The following is a 19920-nucleotide window of genomic DNA, read 5'->3' on the forward strand; positions in this document are numbered from 1 at the left end:
CAGTATCAAGATCCTGGTATTATAATACATTGTATCATACTAGCATCTTGATGCTGATATGATATTATACTACAGTTTTGTAAAATATTACTATTAGAGGAAACAGGGTGATGAGTATATGATTACTCCTTGTGTTATTTCTTGCAACTGCATGTAAATCTATAATAATCTCAAAAAACATTTCACTTAAAAATCTAAAAGGTGGGAAAGTTATATCATGCAAACTATAAGAAACCTGGCATAGCCATGTTAATGTTAAAAAATATATAATTCAAAATGAGGAGCATCACTAGAGATAGAGGCATAGTTTATAACAATAAAATAAGCAATTTATCTGGATTCCTGAAACTAGCATGGAAAAGATCCTCCAATGTGCTATATATAAATGAATAAATAAGCCCAAGGAAATAAACTCCTATATGAGCTGAACACTGCCTTTCTCCTCTATTTATATTTCATATAATTTAAATTTATCTGAGTTCCTCATGTGATTTAACCTGAAGCATAATATCAGTTAACAAAAGATAGTAATGGCATCACATTCCAATTTGCTTTAAAAAGCAAAACATGGTAATAGGGATTTTCATTTATTCATCATTTTAACCTAAATTCAGTACTAAAAGAGAAAAACCCTGACTTTCTGTTCTTTTCATGGAAAAATTATAAAGCAGTTTACTTTTGTGTCTCTCAAATTTCACTTCCTAGAAATAACAACACTGTTTAACCGATTTCTTTTAGCTTATTTAGAGAACATGTACACACCAAAGTCCAATGTAAATTTCATGAGTCACTTGAAGACAAACATATTTAGAGAGTAAACCTTTAAACGGATTTTATCGTCAACAGGTAGAAGTATCTCTGTGAAATAATGATCTCTATGACTACAAAATAACATCTACCTTCTGATCACAAAAGAACTGAGGAAGCTGTTTCCACTACGGCTCTATTGCACTGGTGAGTCCAGGCCCATGGATGAGAAATTGATGCAAGGATCAATACAAGCTTAATTTGAATTAATAAAAGGAAATATTTTCTCCCTTTGAACTTATCTCCATAAAGCAATTGTGCCTCCTCTTGGGGGTCACGTTTTCACAATCAATGGCCTTTGAGGAGCTCTTGAGTCAAGTTGGAGGCCTTGGGAGATTTCAGATCCTTCATCTGGTTTTTATTCTTCCCTCTCTCATGGTATTAATCCCTCATATACTGCTGGAGAACTTTGCTGCAGCCATTCCTGGTCATCGTTGCTGGGTCCACATCCTGGACAATAATACTGGATCTGATAATGAAACTGGAATCCTTAGTGAAGATGCCCTCCTGAGAATCTCCATCCCACTAGACTCAAACCTGAGGCCAGAGAAGTGTCGTCGCTTCGTCCATCCCCAGTGGCAGCTTCTTCACCTGAATGGGACTATCCACAGCACAAGTGAGGCCGACACAGAACCCTGTGTGGATGGCTGGGTATATGACCAAAGCTACTTCCCTTCGACCATTGTGACTAAGGTAAAGGGTCCTGTTAACCTGTTCTGGATACACAATCTAGGTGTTTAGAAGAACATAAACATGCTTTAAGCCTCTAGTTATTGTGTAGATACCGTAGTCAGTGCTCAGCCACTCTTTTGGCAAATAGTGATTGCTTTTTTTTTTTTTTTTTTTGAGATAGAGTTTGACTCTTGTTGCCCAGGCTGGAGTGCAATGGTGAGATCTCAGCTCACTGCAACCTCCACCTCCGAGGTTCAAGCAATTCTCCTGCCTAAGCCTCTGAAGTAGCTGGGATTACAGACATGCACCACGACACTCAGCTAATTTTTTTTCTTTGTATTTTTAGTAGAGACAGGGTTTCACCATGTTGGCCAGACAGGTCTCAAACTCCTGACCTCAGGTGATCCACCAAAAAGTGCTGGGATTGCAGATGTGAGCCACCATGCCCGGCTACTTATTTTTTAATTGCCAGGCACCTACATTGAATTTGAGGCAATGAACTCAACCAACTAGATATAAATACATCTGTCACAAAACTAGCTTGAAGAGAAGACTAATGATTAGAAAAATATTCTTCTTGGTCACTTGTTCTCAGCCTAAGTTGCAAATTGGAAACATCTGTGTTATTTTAAAAATCTGCCTGCTTTGGCTACATGTTACAGAAGCAAATCAGAGTGGATTTCATACTAGCATCAATGGTTTAAAAAATCTCCTTAATGTGTGGCAAAAATTGAGAACCACTGAGGTATGCAGAGCTGAATGAATATAAAAACAGATATTAACATAACCTGGAAGGTTTTGGGTGAGGATTTCCAGAGAAATCCATGCTTAAGCCAAGACTTGAATGGTATAGGTAAGAAAATGTAGTAAAAAGAGGCTAGAGAGTGTGTCCACTGAAAGCTGTTGCAGCAAGTGAACAATGAGAAGTCAAAAGCTGCTGTGAAGCTATGCTGTATTGGCTTCCTTCTCTTCCAGTGGGACCTGGTATGTGATTATCAGTCACTGAAATCAGTGGTTCAGTTCCTACTTCTGACTGGAATGCTGGTGGGAGGCATCATAGGTGGCCATTTCTCAGACAGGTGAGTGTCTCCAGATCACGGTTAATGTTACTCTGCAGTGTTTTTATCAGCTTACAATTAATTCTTTCACAAAGAAGTGTTATTGAGTTATAATATGCAATTTACACTGTTGGTGCTGCTTTGTTCCCCAGAGAGCTAGATACAGAAATGAATTACAGTGAGTTTAGTGAGTGCCATTTTGTTGCCACAGAGATCTCTGAACAGCATCTCTGTATAGGATACTGAATACCCAAATATCAAGATAGAGAATTCAGCCTCCTTGAAAATACAAATATATGAAATGGTGTGTAGACCTTGGCTAGGGATATTCTGTTATGTCCCTCCTGGACTCTGTGAGCTAAATGTTTGTGGGCTCCCAGCCTGGTTGTCATTATCATAATTACCCCACTGTAATGAGTAGGTGTATTAGTCTGTTCTCATGCTGCTAATAAAGACATACCTGAGACTGGGTAATTTATAAAGGAGAGAGGTTTAATCAACTCACAGTTCCACACGGCTTGGGAGGCCTCACAATTTTGGTGGAAGGTGAATGAGGAGCAAATTCATGTCTTGAATGGTGGCAGACAAGAAAGCATGTGCAGGGGAACTCCCCTTTATAAAACCATCAGATCTCATGAGACTTACTCACTACCAGGAGAACATCACGGGAAAAACCAGCCCCCATGATTCAATTACCTCCCACTGGCTCCCTCCTATGACACATGGGGATTATTACAATTCAACGTGAGATTTGGTTGGGGACACAGAGCCAAACCATAACAATATGAATTTTAAAATAATAGTTTTTAGTTCTGTGAAGAATCTCAATGGTAGTTTAATAGGAATAGTACTAAATCTATAAATTGCTTTGGGCATGTATTAGTCCACTCTTGCCCTGCTGTGAAGAACTGCCTGAGGCTGGGTAATTTATAAAGAAAAGAGGTTTAATTGACTCACAGTTCAGCATGACTGGGGAGACCTCAGGAAACTTACAATCATGGTGGAAGGAGAAGTAAACACATTCTTCTTCACATGGTGGCAGGAAAGAGAAGTGGAGGGTGAAGGGGGTAAAAGCCCCTTATAAAACTATCAGATCTCATGAGAACTCACTCACTATAGTGAAACCAGCATGGAAGTAATGCCTTCATGATTCAATTACCTCTCACCAGGTCCCTCTCGTAACACATGGGGATTATGGGACCTACAATTCAAGATGAGACTTGGGTGGGGACACAGCCAAATCATATCAGGGCAGTATAGCCATTTTTATAACATGGACTCTTTCTACCTATGAGCATGGAATGCTTTTCCATTTTTTTCTGTGTCATCTTTTTTTTTTTTTTTTAGTAGTGTTTTGTAATTATCCTTGTAGAGATCTTTCACCTCCCTAGTTAGCTGTATTCCTAGGTATTTTATTCTTTTGTGGCAATTGCGAATGGGATTGCATTCCTTATTTGGCTCTCAGCTTGACTGTTATTGGTGTATAATAATGTTAGCAATTTTTGCACGTTGATATTCTATCCTGAGACTTGCTGAAGTTGTTTATCAGCTTAAAAAGCTTTTGGGCTGAGACTATGGGGTTTTATAGATACAGTATCATATCATCTGCAAACAGGGATAGTTTGACTTCCTCTCTTCCTATTTGGATGCCCTTTATTTCTTACTCCTGCTTGATTGCCCTAGTTAGGACTTCCAATACTGTGCTGAATTGGAGTGGTGTCTTGTGCCAGCTTACAATAAGATGTTGCTTATTCAATAAGATGAATAAGATGTTGGTTGTGGGTTTGTCATACATGGATCTTGCTCTTTTGAGGCATGTTCCTTCAATACCTACTTTATTGAAAGTTTTTAACATGAAACGTTGTTGAATTTTATCAAAACCCTTTTCTTCATTTATTTAGATAATTGTGTGGTCTTTGTCTTTAGTTGAGTTTATGTGATGAATCACATATATTTATTTACAAATATTGAACCAACCTTGCATCCCAGGGATAAAGCATACTTGATCATGGTGGACAATTTTTCTGATATGCTGCTGGATTTGGTTTGCCAGTATTTTGTTGAGGATTTTTGCATTGATATTCACCAAAGATATTGGCTTGAAGTTTTTGTGGTTTTTGTTGTTGTTGTTGTTGTTGTTGTTTTTGTAATCTCTGCCAGGTTTTGGTATCAGGATGAAGCTGGCCTAATAGAATGAGTTAGGGAGGAGTCCCTCCTCCTTAATTTTTTGGAATAGTTTCAGCAGGGATGTTGCCAGATTTTCTTTGTACTTCTAGTAGAATTCAGCTGTGATTCTGTTTGGTCCTGGGTGCTTTTTCAATTTATTATTTATTTATTTATTATTATTATTTTGGTTGATAGGCTTGTTGGGTGTTTTTCTGAGGTGATTAGATTTGATTCCTCTTTCTGTCTTTATCATTTATTGGTTCTCCTAGTACTTTATAGTTTTATTTGCTTTCATTATGGTAACTGCCATCTCACTACTTCAAGATGTAAGACTCCCTGGAGAATGTTTTTTGCTGTTTCTGTGACGGTAATTCCTTTAGTTTTTGCTTGTCTGTGAAAGATTTTATAGTTCTTTCATTTCTGAAGCATAGAAGAATTTTTCTGGGTATAATATTCTTTTCTGACAATTTTTCCTTTCAGGACTTTGGATATATTATCTAATTTTCTCCTGCCTTCCAAGGTTTCCACTCAGAAATTTGCTGTTAGTCTAATAGGAATTCCTTTATATGTGACTCAATGCTTTCTTCTTGTGGCTTTTAGTATTTTTTCTTTATCTTTGCTTTTTTGAAAATTTGACTATAATGTGCCTGCTAGGGGACCTGTTTGAGTTGATGCTATTTGGCATTCTTTGAGCTTCTTGTACCAAGATATGCATCCTTATCACAAGACTTGGGAAATTTTCAGCTACCATATAATAAAATATCATAAAATATATTTTCTATATATTTTCTATATATCCCTTCCCTTCTTCTAGAATTCTCATAATGCAAATATTTATTCACTTACTGGTGTTTATACATTCTGTAGGCTTTCTTCATTCTTTGTAATTCTTTTTTCTTTCATCTGCCTCTATTATTTTTAGCAAACTGTCTTTAAGCTCAGAAATTACTTCTGCTTGTTCCAGTCTATGGTTAAAGCTGTCAGTTGCATTTTTTTTTTTTTTTACTTCATTCATTGAATATTCAACTGTGGGATTTCTGTTTGGTTATTTTTTGTATCTATGTCTTTGTTAAATTTTTCATTCAAATAATGTATTGTTTTTGTAATTATATTGAATTGTCTATAGTTTCTTGTATCTCACTGAGTTTCTTTAATATTGTTATTTTGAATTCATTTTCTGGCATTTTGTATATTTCTCTATAATTGGGGCCGGTTACAGGAAAATTATTGTGATCCTTTAAATGTGTCAAATTTCTTTCCTTTGCAATATTTGATTTGTCTCTACATTGATTTCTTTGGATTGAGTGGAAAGGTTGCTTCTTACAATTTTATGAAGAGATTTCATAAGGAAAGGCTTGTTTGTATGAATGGGTCTTGTATCATCAGTTTTATGGGGTGTGTCAGGCTTTGGTTCTAGGTGGGCACAGTGGTATAGTTTCTGTGTAGTTTCTTCAGCTTTAACCTAGGCTAGTGACATGTGCTAGTGTCTTAGTGGTATAGGCTGCAAGAGTTGGTTATGGTAGTGGTAAGGCTTTGCTGGGGGTCGGCTTGCCAGGCTGTTTCTCAGGTCTGGGGTGCATGCATGCACGTGGTGGTTTGGCCAAGTTAAGCCAAGTTAGACTTATGATGCTATTATTCTGGCCAGGAGCACATACATAAGGTTGCTCTGCCAGGCTGGTGGCAAGTCTGCCAGTAGTCCCCCACAGGGCTGTTTGTCAGACGTGGGACACAGATACACAGTTTCTTGGCTGGCTTCAAGTTGTATTTGCCAAGAGTGGATCACTGGGCTCTTTCTTAGGCTTGGAATCTGTTTGCATGACTTCTCAGCTTACCTGGGTGTATGTCTTCTAGATGGGGGCCCAGAACTGTTTCTCAGGGCTGGAATCCATGCACAAATCTACTCAGCCAGCCTGGGGTCATGCCTGCCTGCTTGGCTGACCTTGGGTGTGTCTGCTGGGGGTGACCCACAGGGCTGTTCCTGTGGTCTGAGACATGAGCTTATGGCTGCTGTCTTGGCTGCTTACCAGCCTTGGAGCTAGCTGGCCAGGAGTGGCCTGCAGAGCTATTTCTTGGGCCCAGAACATAGGTGCACAAAGCTCAGCTGCCCTGGGGCATGTTGCTGGGTGTGGCCTAAAGGGTGTTTCTGGCCCAAGACATCAGCTCATAGCAGCACCAATGGTAACTCATCAGCCTGGGGGCTTGCTGTCCAAGGATGTCCTGTAGGAATGTTTTCTCAGACCCAGGACATGGGCACACAGCTACTCAGCCAGCCTGGAGGTGTGAGTGCCAGGGAAGATTTCAGTTGTTCTGACATCCTGATTGCAGGTGCAGGGCCACTGGGCATACCAAGGGCTTGTCTGCAGGAGGTGGGGCATCATGGAGCTGTTCTCAGGTTCTAGAAAGAGGTGCATAGGAGCAGGCTTTCCTGGCTGGAAGGCTGTTAGTTGCATAGAGTTTCACGGCCTTTCCCCCTTGGGGAAGGGCATGCGCAGTTTAGCTGGCTCAACAGTGGTTTCACCCTGGGCAGAATTGCCAGATTGCTTTTCCAGATGAAAATGAGGGTGGTGGGATTGGTTTCTCTGCTTTGTAGGACCAGAGTCACCACTGATTCTGAGCCCAGGCTCTGCACTGCTGGGGTTGTGGGGTTCAGTCACTGATGTGGGCTTCATGGAATGAAGATAGAGTTCCAGTGCTGGAGAGATGCAGTGGCTACTGGCCCCCAGGGCAGGATGCACTCCAGAGATGGCTCTGGTCTCAAGATGGTGCCATGCTGCAACAGCTTGACTCATGAGGGATAGGCGTGACCTGGGGAATACAAACTTTGTGCTTCTAATCTGGGCAATGCAGTTGGGTAAATTTTCAGCAGCTCTCTTTTGGACTCAGGACTTTTGCGGACTGTGAAATTCTCCTATGGTAAGAAATGTTGCTGTTTGTGGTGGCAATGGAGACTGATGGGTTCTTCTGCTTAACTTTTCCCCACAATGAGAAATTCCTCATGACTCCAGGCAGATCTGATCCAGATGGGAAGGATGTGGCTACAGAGGCTGGGCACCTCCATGCTGCCCTCCTGGACTTCCAATCACCACAGATGTGTCTCCACCCCCTCGCTGCATTCCAGTGCTCTCCCTTCCACATTCTAGTGAAATCTTACCTGTTTATTTGTTGCCTTAGTTTTTTCCTCATTAGTGTGTGGGTTGGGGGGAATGAGTGTCAGGAGTCTCTACTTAGCTATCTTGCTGATATCACTCCTCTAGATACTATTTAAATATATTTAGAGTTCCATTTCAAATGTAGAACAGTTCCCAACCCAAAACTTTGTTAATATTACTGGGCATATACAATAAGCACACCCCATTTAGTCCAAGTTGTCTCCTTTAAGACCTGTCTTTACAAACATCCTGTAAAATGCCAAATTTCCTTTCCCTTTTTGGCCTTCACCTTCTCTCTCTATTCACTCTTCTTTCTACATATTTTTTCCAGTGAGAAGTTTCTGTACTTTTCTCTGTCTGGGTTGTGGCTCTCCTATATTTTGTTCTAGATGGAACACAGAGGCCTATAAACCCAGATCAACAATGGGAGTCCAAGTTTCTTTATGAGAGCCTCTTAGGCAACCCAACAGAAACTTTGATGCATTGCTCCACTGATGTATCTTATACATAAGTTTAGCCTTGGCCTGCATGGTCTTAGAGACCCAAATACATATTTAGCTCTCTTGTATTTCATATACTAATGTAGACTCTCTGCTATGCTGGATTCACATGTCAATGTAGTGCATACTTATTACATATTACAATTTCCAACATTGTAGCTTCTTTTATACAGTATCTGTTGGTATCAGAGGCCTTCTTATTATTAAATGATGAAGTTTTGATTTTGATATTGTTCGTGTATATTATAAACAGGGAGGGTTACTTCTGAGGATATTTCTGTGTCAATTTAGCTCTTGATCTTTCAGGATTTAAAGTACACAAAATAATGTGTTAAAATATTATCAAATTTTAGAGTGAGCTTTCATTTTCTTAAGTTTTTACCATAAATTATTATTGCTGTCATAATCTAACATGACTCTCTGTTTCTCAGGTTTGGGCGAAGATTGATTCTCAGATGGTGTTTCCTCCAGCTTGCCATCACTGACACCTGTGCTGCCTTCGCTCCCACCTTCCCTGTTTACTGTGTACTACGATTCTTGGCAGGTTTTTCTTCCATGATCATTATATCAAATAATTCTTTGCTCAGTAAGTCAATAATTGTGATCTTCTCTATTTTATGAGCCTTGAATTTGAACTTGAAATTTCATCTCTATTTGACCTTAAATGCTATATGGGTTTTCTTTCAGTTACTGAGTGCATAAGGCCCAACTCTAAAGCCCTGGTAGTAATATTGTCATCTGGTGCCCTTAGTACTGGACAGATAATACTGGGAGGCTTGGCTTATGTCTTCCGAGATTGGCAAACCCTGCACGTGGTGGTGTCTGTACCTTTCTTTGTCTTCTTTCTTCTTTCAAGGTAGGAGCTTTCTCTCTCTCTTTGTCTTTGGGGTCCTGGGATGAAAATGAATATTGAATAAGAACATATTGATTTTCTTATTCCCACTTCTGTACCTAGACCCATGTTCTCATCTATTCACTCTGTGCAGCTTGAGAAACAATGGTAAATAGCAATGGCTCTTCTGCCTGGGAGTTCTGACATAAAATTGGAAAAACTTTTATTGTAGATATAGAATGATTCCATCTTTTTTTTACCAAACATATAGATTCAGATGTTTCAAAAAGAATATCTTTGATTCATTTTTGCCTTGAAATAAATCAAGTTATGGTGATATGTATAATGCTTTTCACTTTTATAGGTGAAATTGGAAGAAACCACAAGTGTATTCATATAACTCTTTGACAATAGTGCAGGACCGTTTCACCAGTACTAAAAGTTGGGCAGACTGAGTGATTTATAGCATGTGTTCAGAACTTCCTCCTCCATTAGATAATTTTAACAAACATTTATTTGTGGCTAATTTCATCTCTACATTTGAAACCAATCTAGGGAAGCATCAGATTCAGTTAGAAATTACTGGAATATTGAGATATTACTATATATTTAACACAGTGAGATGAATTCCGATAGAGAGTAGAGTATAATCCATGTCAGACTCTTCCATTATCTTAGTTCATCTTCATAACAACCCAGTAAGGAATAGGGCACTGCTGTTTTTGTTTTATTGATGAGGAAACTGAAGCAGATGTAAATGAGTGACTCACTTGCATAGTAAGTTACCAGCATAGCTGGTAGTGGCAGAAGTACTTCCAACCTTCGAGCAGCTTTAACCTTACATAAGTTGAAGACTTATTTTTCTTAAACGATACATATCATGAACATAAATTTGCTAGAACTCACGCCAAACTTTGGAAAGAACTTATGCATGTAGGGACTCTAAAGCTTAAGCTTCACAGACTTCTTTGAAAATTTTCCTGTGATCAAACAAAGAAGTGATTTGTCTCCAAAGTCTGTGTTCCTAAACCATGAAGGTGTACTGCAGGATCATGGTCACATTTTCCTAGTATTTGTCTAATAAAATAGGACTTTCTGTTTTCAATACAACCAAGTGGTGGATAATAAATGGAAGACAAAAGGCATCCATAGCCAATAATCATATGACTAATAAGAAAGACAGCGATGACTGCACTTGTGTGTTTTTCTTTTATCAGGTGGCTGGTGGAATCTGCTCGGTGGTTGATAATCACCAATAAACTAGATGAGGGCTTAAAGGCACTTAGAAAAGTTGCACAAACAAATGGAATAAAGAATGCTGAAGAAACCCTGAACATAGAGGTGAGTAGGAAAGGGAAGGTGGTTACTGGGTTGAAGGGAAGACATAAGCTGACATCTGCCTTCTCCTTGTTGAGATAGACTAACTGCTTCTAAGAAGGGCAGCTAGCTGAGAACACAAGCTCGGTTCTCATTTTTTCAAGGCCATCTCATATAAAAGCAGCTTTGGGAATTATGTAACTATCTCTTCCTTTAGTTCACTTCCTGATCTGAATCTACAACCTATGCATCCTTGTGGATACACTATACCCCTTTGGGGCCTTATTTTCAAATGTCTTTATTGCTGCATAATTTCCTGGAGGCTCCTTTAATGTTCTTCTTCATTTTTCTTCACACCACTTTCACTCCTGTAATTGCATATCATATATCACACTCGAGAGAAAGGGAACACATTTCTCTTGTCCTACTGAGTGCCAGTTCTCACCACAATGCCTGGGGCGATGTTGATAAATGATACATGTTTATTATTGAAGGTTGTGAGATCCACCATGCAGGAGGAGCTGGATGCAGCACAGACCAAAACTACTGTGTGTGACTTGTTCCGCAACCCCAGTATGCGTAAAAGGATCTGTATCCTGGTATTTTTGAGGTAGGCTCCATATAATATATGAGGGGCATTAAAACTGTGATGACATGAATCGCTTTCTTATTTCAAAGGTTACAACAGCAGTGTATGTGTGTGTGTGTGTGTGTGTGTGTGTAGGACTGATTTGTAGATAAAAAATGAAGAAAATACACAGATAACTGCTACATTTGAAGAGAGGCAGAGGGTTTGTAGACTCACATGGACTGGTTACACAATGAGGAGTCAGCCCTATCATCCTATCAGTCTCATCATTGGTGATTGATACTGAGGTAAATTGTGTTGTTTAATTTTCTTTATTTTTTCAATTCTACTTGAAACAAATATTAGTAATGTGCACAGATTATGAATGTATACAACTCCATGAATATTTTGATACATAAAAAAATGTAATCAAGCCAGGTGTGATGGCTCATGCCTGTAATCCCAACACTAGGAGGCTGAGGCAGGTGGATCACCTGAGGTCAGGAGTTCGAGACCAGCCTGGCCAACATGGTAAAACCCCATCTCTACTAAAAATACAAAAATTAGACAGGAGTGGTGGTGCGCAGCTGTAGTCTCAGCTACTCAGGAGGTTGAGGCATAAGAATTGCTTGAACCTGGGAGGCGAAGGTTGCAGTGAGCCAAGATTGTGCCACTGTACTCCAGCCTGGGTGAAAGAGTGAGACTCTGTCTCAAAAGAAAAAAAAGAAGCAAAGAAAAAAGAACATGTAATCAACACCCAGATGTAGAAAAACCTTGGAAGGCCTCCTTGTGCATCATCTACAGCGATAAAAACTGCCCCTGCCAAAAATAACTTAAGAACAGTTCTGGCTCCATCACCATGAAGGATTATTGCCTGATTTTGACCTTTACAAAATGTAAAAGATAACATGGCTCTGTTTGTCACAGGCTCCTTTTCCTCAACTTTATTCCTTCAAGATTTATCAGTGCTGTTGCTTGTAATAGTAGGTTGTTCTCCTTCCCAGTGTTTCAGTATTCCAATAGATGAATACAGAACAATTTCTTTACCTACTTCATTGTTGGTGGACTTTTACTTATTTCCAATTGGGGGTGTTCACACAAGGGCTTCTGTAGGCAATTTTGTACATTGTCTTTCGGGGATATGTAAGTACTTACTTTGGTAGTGTCAGTAGGAAATATTTTAAATTCTAAATTTTTGAAAACTTATAAAAAGTGTTACAGGAGAGTGTATGTCCACTTCCAAGCTGAAGACAGTACTATTAAATTATACAGTTTACCTCTTCCTAGGCATATCCTATAGGTGGCTACTTCATTTAATTGCATTGTGCTTTATCACTTTTCCCCTATCCACTACATTACAGACTCTGGCTTCTGAATCCTAGACAGTCAGAGTGGGACAAAAAAGTAGAGATAATGGTCAGAGAAGGACTTACTTGCTTGGAATTGCTATGATCTATGGTGGTTTCTTCTGCCATAACGTCTAAAGCTAGCTCTTTCTCGGTGTGATAGATCATTAATGTGGACTAGTTCTCCTTAGATGCTTTCTGGGTATATTGAACCTTTGGTTTTATTTCCTATGGTGAAATTGGTGTCGATTTGTTTGCCTGGATTCTGACACTTTTTCTTAGCTCTGGGAAATGAGATATGAACCTCTTTAGTGAGAAACATCCTCCTCAGGCATCCTCTGCATTGAACTGTACCAGATTTTTTTGTTTGTTTCTTCTCTTTTCTTTGCGATCAGTGTCAATGTGTTATCATTTAAAATAACTTATTATAACTATGTAATGTTTTTTATATGCTTGTGGTAACTGCAAAGCAAAAACCTATCATAGATATGCTAAAATTAAAACACAAAGAACCAAAAGATACAAGAGAAAACCACAAATAAAAACTGTAAAACTGAAACAAAGGGGTAAAAAGTCTACAAAACAAGTAGAAAACAAGTAACAAAATGGCAGTGTTAAGCCCTTACCTATCAATAATTACCTTAAATGTAAATGGATTAAATTCTGAAATTAAAGACATAGAGTGGTTGAATGGTTATTTTTTGACTTAAAATGGCTCCTGGTCAGCTCTTACTTGGAAAGAGCCCACAGATGGTCTATGAGAGAAACACGTGTATCCCTGCCTGTGTGTCCATACAGTGTGCTTATTCACTCATCATATTCTCTGTCTCTGCTCTGACCCCTCAGGAGATAGCCACTGTTTCTCACCTTAAATTTCTTAGAATTGTGTCAGGCACCAGAACGCTGTGCTCCCAGACAGTGCTGCCAGGCACGTAGTCTTTTTGGAGCCTTACTCTCTAGCAAAGGGAAAGTTCTTCATAGTAGCAGCGTTGGGGAGAAGCGAGAGAGCACTTACAGCATACTGACAGCTCTCAGAAAAGGAATTATTTCCCTAATTTTCAAGCTTTAATTCTTCTGTGTTCAATTCTTATATACCATTGAGTCTGATGACTGATTCAGGTTAAATTTCCCTGTCATTATCAACTATCTGCTTGGGAACTTGGACAAAAGAATGACTGACAGGAGTCCTGTTCTTATGTAATGTCATGCAATTATTCATGATAGCTCTAAGATCACCATCTTTAAAACAAAGTACTCTACAAATCGTACCGAGCCTTTATTCCTTAACACTGACCAATGACTGCCTTGGCCAATATGGCAATCGACTGCCGGACATAGGCTCTAAACCTTATGACATGTGTCTTTTCTATTTTGTTCACCACAGATTTGCAAACACAATACCTTTTTATGGTACCATGGTCAATCTTCAGCATGTGGGGAGCAATATTTTCCTGTTGCAGGTACTTTATGGAGCTGTCGCTCTCATAGTTCGATGTCTTGCTCTTTTGACACTAAATCACATGGGCCGTCGAATAAGCCAGATATTGTTCATGTTCCTGGTGGGCCTTTCCATTTTGGCCAACACGTTTGTGCCCAAAGGTGAGAGAAGACTGGACTTTGGGGGAAAGAAAATGTCTTCTCTTTGTTCTTCAGGAATTGTATTGGCCACACTTGCCTAAAACTGGGAATAAAGAGGGGTGCCATTTAAAGGCTACATATTCCCTCAAAGCAATATGAGCGTGTAACACAAATTTGGCTAATAATTGAGAAAAGAGCCAGGGGCAACTCAGATGTGTATTTATCTTCATCAACTCTGGAAGTAGCTGGATAGTGGTGACATTCATTCCTGACAGTTTCTCTAGGAGATCAATTGATCACGTGCCCTTTGGTTAATTACACTTTTGATAACAAGCATGGCATGTCTAGGCCTTGCAATTATATCCCATTTGAGGACACGATATTATTGCTTCCTTTGTGTGGGCTCTGTCTAGGTTCTTCCTCATTACTGTGTCTTCAGTGACCAGTCTACTCACTGATATCCGTGTAGCCACACTTGGGTGTGATGTTAAGTCACCATGACTGCAGCCCTTGATTAGGGGAAACCTTTTTGACTTTAATGAAATAGAAATCCTTTGTTTACAAGCAGAGAAAGAATCTATGGTAGGGACAATAAACTAGGCAGATTAAAAGCCTATTTCATTCCCTGTTAGACTGTTTTATAAGTTAATACAATGATTTTATGTAATGATTAGGGGAAACTTAGTAGGCACTATGCCTTCCCTGCTTCCCAAAACAAGAATGTATTTTACCGCATAATAGATTGGGGAACTCGATTCCTCTTCCTGAATATTATCAATAATGTATATTTCCTGACTTACATTGAGCACTTTCTATCTTATAAATCTATAATTATCTTTCTTTCTATATTACGCAGAAAACTTTCTCTGAAACTTTCTTTTAATGCTTTCCAAAATTCTGAATTTATTTTTCCCCAAGCAGAAGTTCCATTTCTTGGTTCCTTATGCCTATTATCATTCTGGATCTAGCCTCTCTACTCTGCCCACTAACAAAGGAGTTTTTTCATTAGTCTCTTGTGCAATACCAACTCCATGACAATACTGTATCTGTACTAGATTGACTGAGTTATCCAGATTTACCTGGGACTTTCTTGGTTTTATCAATAAAAATTTCACATTACTAAAACCCCTTCATCCCTGGGAAATCTAGGATGCTGGTCCCTTTAAATTCTGCACTTTAATTGTAAAGTTCTCAAGTATAGTGCTGAGTCTCAGACTCCTCAATAATTGTCCACATGATGGTTCTACCTTCTATAGAATGGGCATAGCGAATACTGGACAGAAAAATTAAGAAAAAAATTTCAGCTAGACTCATCGTTTCTTCTCCCTCTCCGAAAAATCTTAGATATACAGAGAGATTTCCTGCATTAATGAAGATAATATTATGCACTTTTTGCCACCTATGTTGATAATTCTAAGCTGACAATTTCTCAGCTTATCAACCTCTGGATGTTCTCTGGCACTATTCAATTTTCTACAGTATTTTTCAGACATGCAAATACTCGATAGGTTGTTTATAAATTAAGTTTGGTGGATGTTGCTTCCTTCAGCCCAGATATAAAAGTCTCACTGGTCTCTTCCTTTTGCCAGAAATGCAGACCCTGCGTGTGGCTTTGGCATGTCTGGGAATCGGCTGTTCTTCTGCTACTTTTTCCAGTGTTGCTGTTCACTTCATTGAACTCATCCCCACTGTTCTCAGGTATAAGAGATACAGATGCTCCACCTGAGCCCAAAATAAGAATTTCCCACTAAACAGTACTTACTGAGGGAATAAACCTGACTTGTTTATTATTTTAAAAGCAATCATTTATAATACTAATAATACACTAACAAAAATTATGGCCAATGTTTATTGCAAGCTGACTTTGCACCATCTATTGTGCTAGGCAGTATTTTAATGCATCATCTCACTAATCTTTCGGACCACTCATCAGGGTAGGTGTAATGCATAACTATCTGTTTAAAATGATGAAAAAGAGTCTTAACTCACACTGAACCTGATTAAAAACAGCTAGAAAATCATAGAGAAAATCTCAAAAGCAACTGTTTGCCCATGTACCTAATGATTGTGTTTTATTGTCTTCTGCAGTCAAGTCAAAATAATATGTCATACATTGCATGTGTAGATTTTTTTCTGATTATCATGTATTATTATTTATCTGTAGGGCAAGAGCTTCAGGAATAGATTTAATGGCTAGTAGGATTGGAGCAGCACTGGCTCCCCTCTTGATGACCTTAACGGTATTTTTTACCACTTTGCCATGGATCATTTATGGAATCTTCCCCATCATTGGTGGCCTTGTTGTCTTCCTCCTACCAGAAACCAAGAATCTGCCTTTGCCTGACACCATCAAGGATGTGGAAAATCAGTGAGTGAATCTTCTAGCCATGTCCTGTGAGAAGCATATATCATTTCTATATCCGTGATAAGAAATGAAAAACTCCATGTGTATCCTTGAGATTATTGTGAAAGCTTAGCCTTTCCTGAGCTACTTCCACTTGGGCTGTTGCCTTTCATTAGCAGCAGGGCCAGCTCTATCCATTCTGAGTTCCAACTCTAGATTACAGAGACACCCTCATTGGTAGTTTTAGTGATAAAGAGATAAAAATGAGCTATGTTGTGATGGCACAGACTACTTTTCCTCATGAAAGACACACACTTATGATGGTATTTAATGATTCTTGGATTCATAGAGCTTGGGATATAGTGGGGAAGGAAATAAAATAGTGAAGGAAGAATGTTCAGAAATATCACAAAGAGTTAAAGATCCTCCTTGAAAAGATAATAAAGGAGATAACTCTTCTTTAGTTGCCTGTGAAATTCAGTCAATCTTGCTGCCATGAGTAATAGAAGGTTTGAGGATAGAGAAAATAAGAAACTAGGAAAAAGTATTTTTATTTTTAATTTTAATTTTTAAGTTTTATTTTATTTGTATATTTAAAGATGGGGTCTCCTCTGTCATCCAGTCTGGAGTGCAGTGGTGCAATCACAGCTTACTGAAGCCTCAAGTTCCTGGGCTCAGGTGATTCTCCCACCTCTGCCTCTCGAGTAGCTGGCGCACACCTCTACACATGGCTAAATTTTTGTATTTTTAGTAGAGATTGGGTTTCACCATGTTGCCCAGGCTGGTCTCGAACTCCTGTGCTCAAGCAATCCCCCTGCCTTGGCCTTTTGTTTTTAATTGACTCAAAATAATTGCGCATATTTATGCGGAACAGTGTGACGTTTTGATACATAGAAATCATGGTAATTAGCATATCTATAAACTTAAACACATCATTTTTTGTGGTGAGAACATTCAAATCCTTTCTTATAGCTCTTTTGAAATATATAATACATTATTGTTGATTATGGTCACTCTACTGTGCCATAGAACACTAGAATTTTTTTTTTTTTTTTTAGACAGAGTCTCATTCTTTTGCCCAGGCTGGAGTACAGTGGCACAATCTCATCTCACTGCAACCTCTGCCTCCTGGATTATAGCGATTCTCCTGCCTCAGCCTCCTGAGTAGCCTGCCACCACGCCCGGCTAATTTTTTGTATTTTTAGTAGAGACAGGGTTTCACCCTGTTAGCCAGGATGGTCTCGATCTCCTGACCTTGTGATCCACCCACCTCGGCCTCCCAAAGTGCTGGGATTACAGGCATGAGCCACCGCGCCGGGCCTATAACTTCTTTCTCCTAACAAACTGCAGCTTTGTACCTGTTGATGAACCTGTCCCTATCTCCCCCTACCTTCTTCATTCCCTAGCCTCTGACAACCACTATTCTACTATCAACTTCTATGAAATCAACTTTTGAAAGATTCTACATATGAGTGAGATCATGCAGCATTTGTCATGTGCTTCTCTTATTTCACTTAACATGGTTAATCCATGTTGTCATTAACATGTCATAATTCCATGTTAAGTGGACAGGATTTCATTCTTTTTTATGGCCAAATTGTATTCCAGTGAGTGTATTACATTGAGTGTATATATATATATATATATATATATATATATATATATATATATATCTTTTCAAAATCTACTTATCTGTTGATGGACACTTAGGTTAATTCCATATCTTGCCTATGGTGAATAGTGCAGCAATAAAAATTGGAATGCAAATATTTCTTTGACATACCAATTTCATTTCCTTTGGATATATACTCAATAGTGGGATTGCTGGATATTATGGTGGCTAACTTTTCATTTGTTGAGGAACCTTCCTACTGTTTTCCATAATGGCTGTATTAATTTGCATTTCTACCAATCATGTATAAATTCCTCTTTCTCTACATCTTTACTATCATTTGTTATTTTATGACTTTTTGGTAATAGTCATTCTAATTGGAGTGAGATGACATCTCATTGTGGCTTTAATTTGTATTTTATCAATGATTGGTGATGTTGAGTATTTTTTCATATACCTATTGGGCATTCATGTGTCTTCTCTTATGAAATGTCTATTCAGATCTTTTGCCCACTTTCAAATCACCCTTTGTTTTTTACTCTTGAATTCCTTTTGTGTTTTAGTTATTAGTCCCTTGTTAGATGCATAGTTTGTATTTTATTTCACTCTGCAGGCTGTCTGTTCACTTCATTGATTGTTTTCTTTGCTGCATAAAGGCTCTTTAGTTTGATATAATTCCGTTTGTATATTTTTGCTATTTTAGAATTCCTTCTTTAAATGTTTAGTAGAATTCACCTGTGACGGCATCAAGTCCTGGGCTTTTCCTTAATGGGAGACTTTTTATTATTGATTCAACTTCCTTATTTTTTTATTGGCCTGCTGAGGTTTTCTAATTCTCCATGATTCAGTCTTAGTAGGTTTGTATGTGTCTAGGAATTTTTCTGTTTTTTTTTCTGTTTTCTAATGTTTTGGTTTGTATTTGTTCGTAACAGTCTCTAAGGATCCTTTTTGTGATATCAGTGGCGACGTCTCCTCCGTCATCTCTAATTTTATTTATTTGCATCATCTCTCTTTTTTCTTAGTCTAGCTAAGTCTTGTTGATGTTGTTTGTCTTTTCAAAAAATAAACTAGTTTCCCTAATCTTTGGTATTTTTGTCTTTTTTATTTCTGCTCGGACATTTGTTATTTCCTTCTACTAATTTTGGTTTTAGTTTGTTTTTTTTTTTTTAGTTCCTTTAGGTTTAATATCAGGTTGTTTATTTAAGATCTTTAAATTTTTTGATGTAGATATTTAATGCTATAAACTTCCCTCTTAGAATGGCTTTTGCTGTATCCCATAGGTATTGGTATGTTGTGTTTCCATTTCCTTTTGTCTCAGGAATTTTTTTTTCTTTTTTTATTATTATTATACTTTAAGTTTTAGGGTACATGTGCACAATGTGCAGGTTTGTTACATATGTATCCGTGTGCCATGTTGGTGTGCTGCACTCATTAACTCGTCATTTAGCATTAGGTATATCTCCTAATGCTATCCCTCGCCCCTCCCCCCATCCCACAACAGTCCCGGAGTGTGATGTTCCCCTTCCTGTGTCCATGTGTTTTCATTGTTCGATTCCCACCTATGAGTGAGAACATGCGGTGTTTGGTTTTTTGTCCTTGTGATAGTTTGCTGAGAATGATGGTTTCCAGTTTCATCCATGTCCCTACAAAGGACATGAACTCATCATTTTTTATGGCTGCATAGTATTCCATGGTGTATATGTGCCACATTTTCTTAATCCAGTCTATCGTTGTTGGACATTTGGGTTGGTTCCAAGTCTTTGCTATTGTGAATAGTGCCGCAATAAACATACGTGCGCATGTGTCTTTATAGCAGCATGATTTATAGTCCTTTGGGTATATACCCAGTAATGGGATGGCTGGGTCAAATGGTATTTCTAGTTCTAGATCCCTGAGGAATCGCCACACTGACTTCCACAATGGTTGAACTAGTTTACAGTCCCACCAACAGTGTAAAAGTGTTCCTATTTC

At 38.5% G+C, this 19920-nt stretch overlaps 1 protein-coding gene across 1 annotated transcript; it reads left to right on the forward strand.

Annotated features, from left to right (window-relative positions):
• Positions 1-1036: 1036 nt before the first annotated feature.
• On the forward strand, positions 1037-16365 carry SLC22A10 (solute carrier family 22 member 10). Its single transcript, XM_055294564.2, has 9 exons — positions 1037-1500; positions 2455-2558; positions 8784-8938; positions 9040-9208; positions 10402-10525; positions 10996-11111; positions 13800-14014; positions 15583-15691; positions 16158-16365. Exons 1-9 carry the CDS (start codon positions 1099-1101, stop codon positions 16363-16365), a joined length of 1602 nt encoding a protein of 533 aa, XP_055150539.2. The 5' UTR covers positions 1037-1098.
• The last annotated feature ends 3555 nt before the right edge of the window (positions 16366-19920 follow it).

This window comes from Symphalangus syndactylus, chromosome 1 (assembly GCF_028878055.3).
Source record: "Symphalangus syndactylus isolate Jambi chromosome 1, NHGRI_mSymSyn1-v2.1_pri, whole genome shotgun sequence".
NCBI lineage: Eukaryota > Metazoa > Chordata > Mammalia > Primates > Hylobatidae > Symphalangus > Symphalangus syndactylus.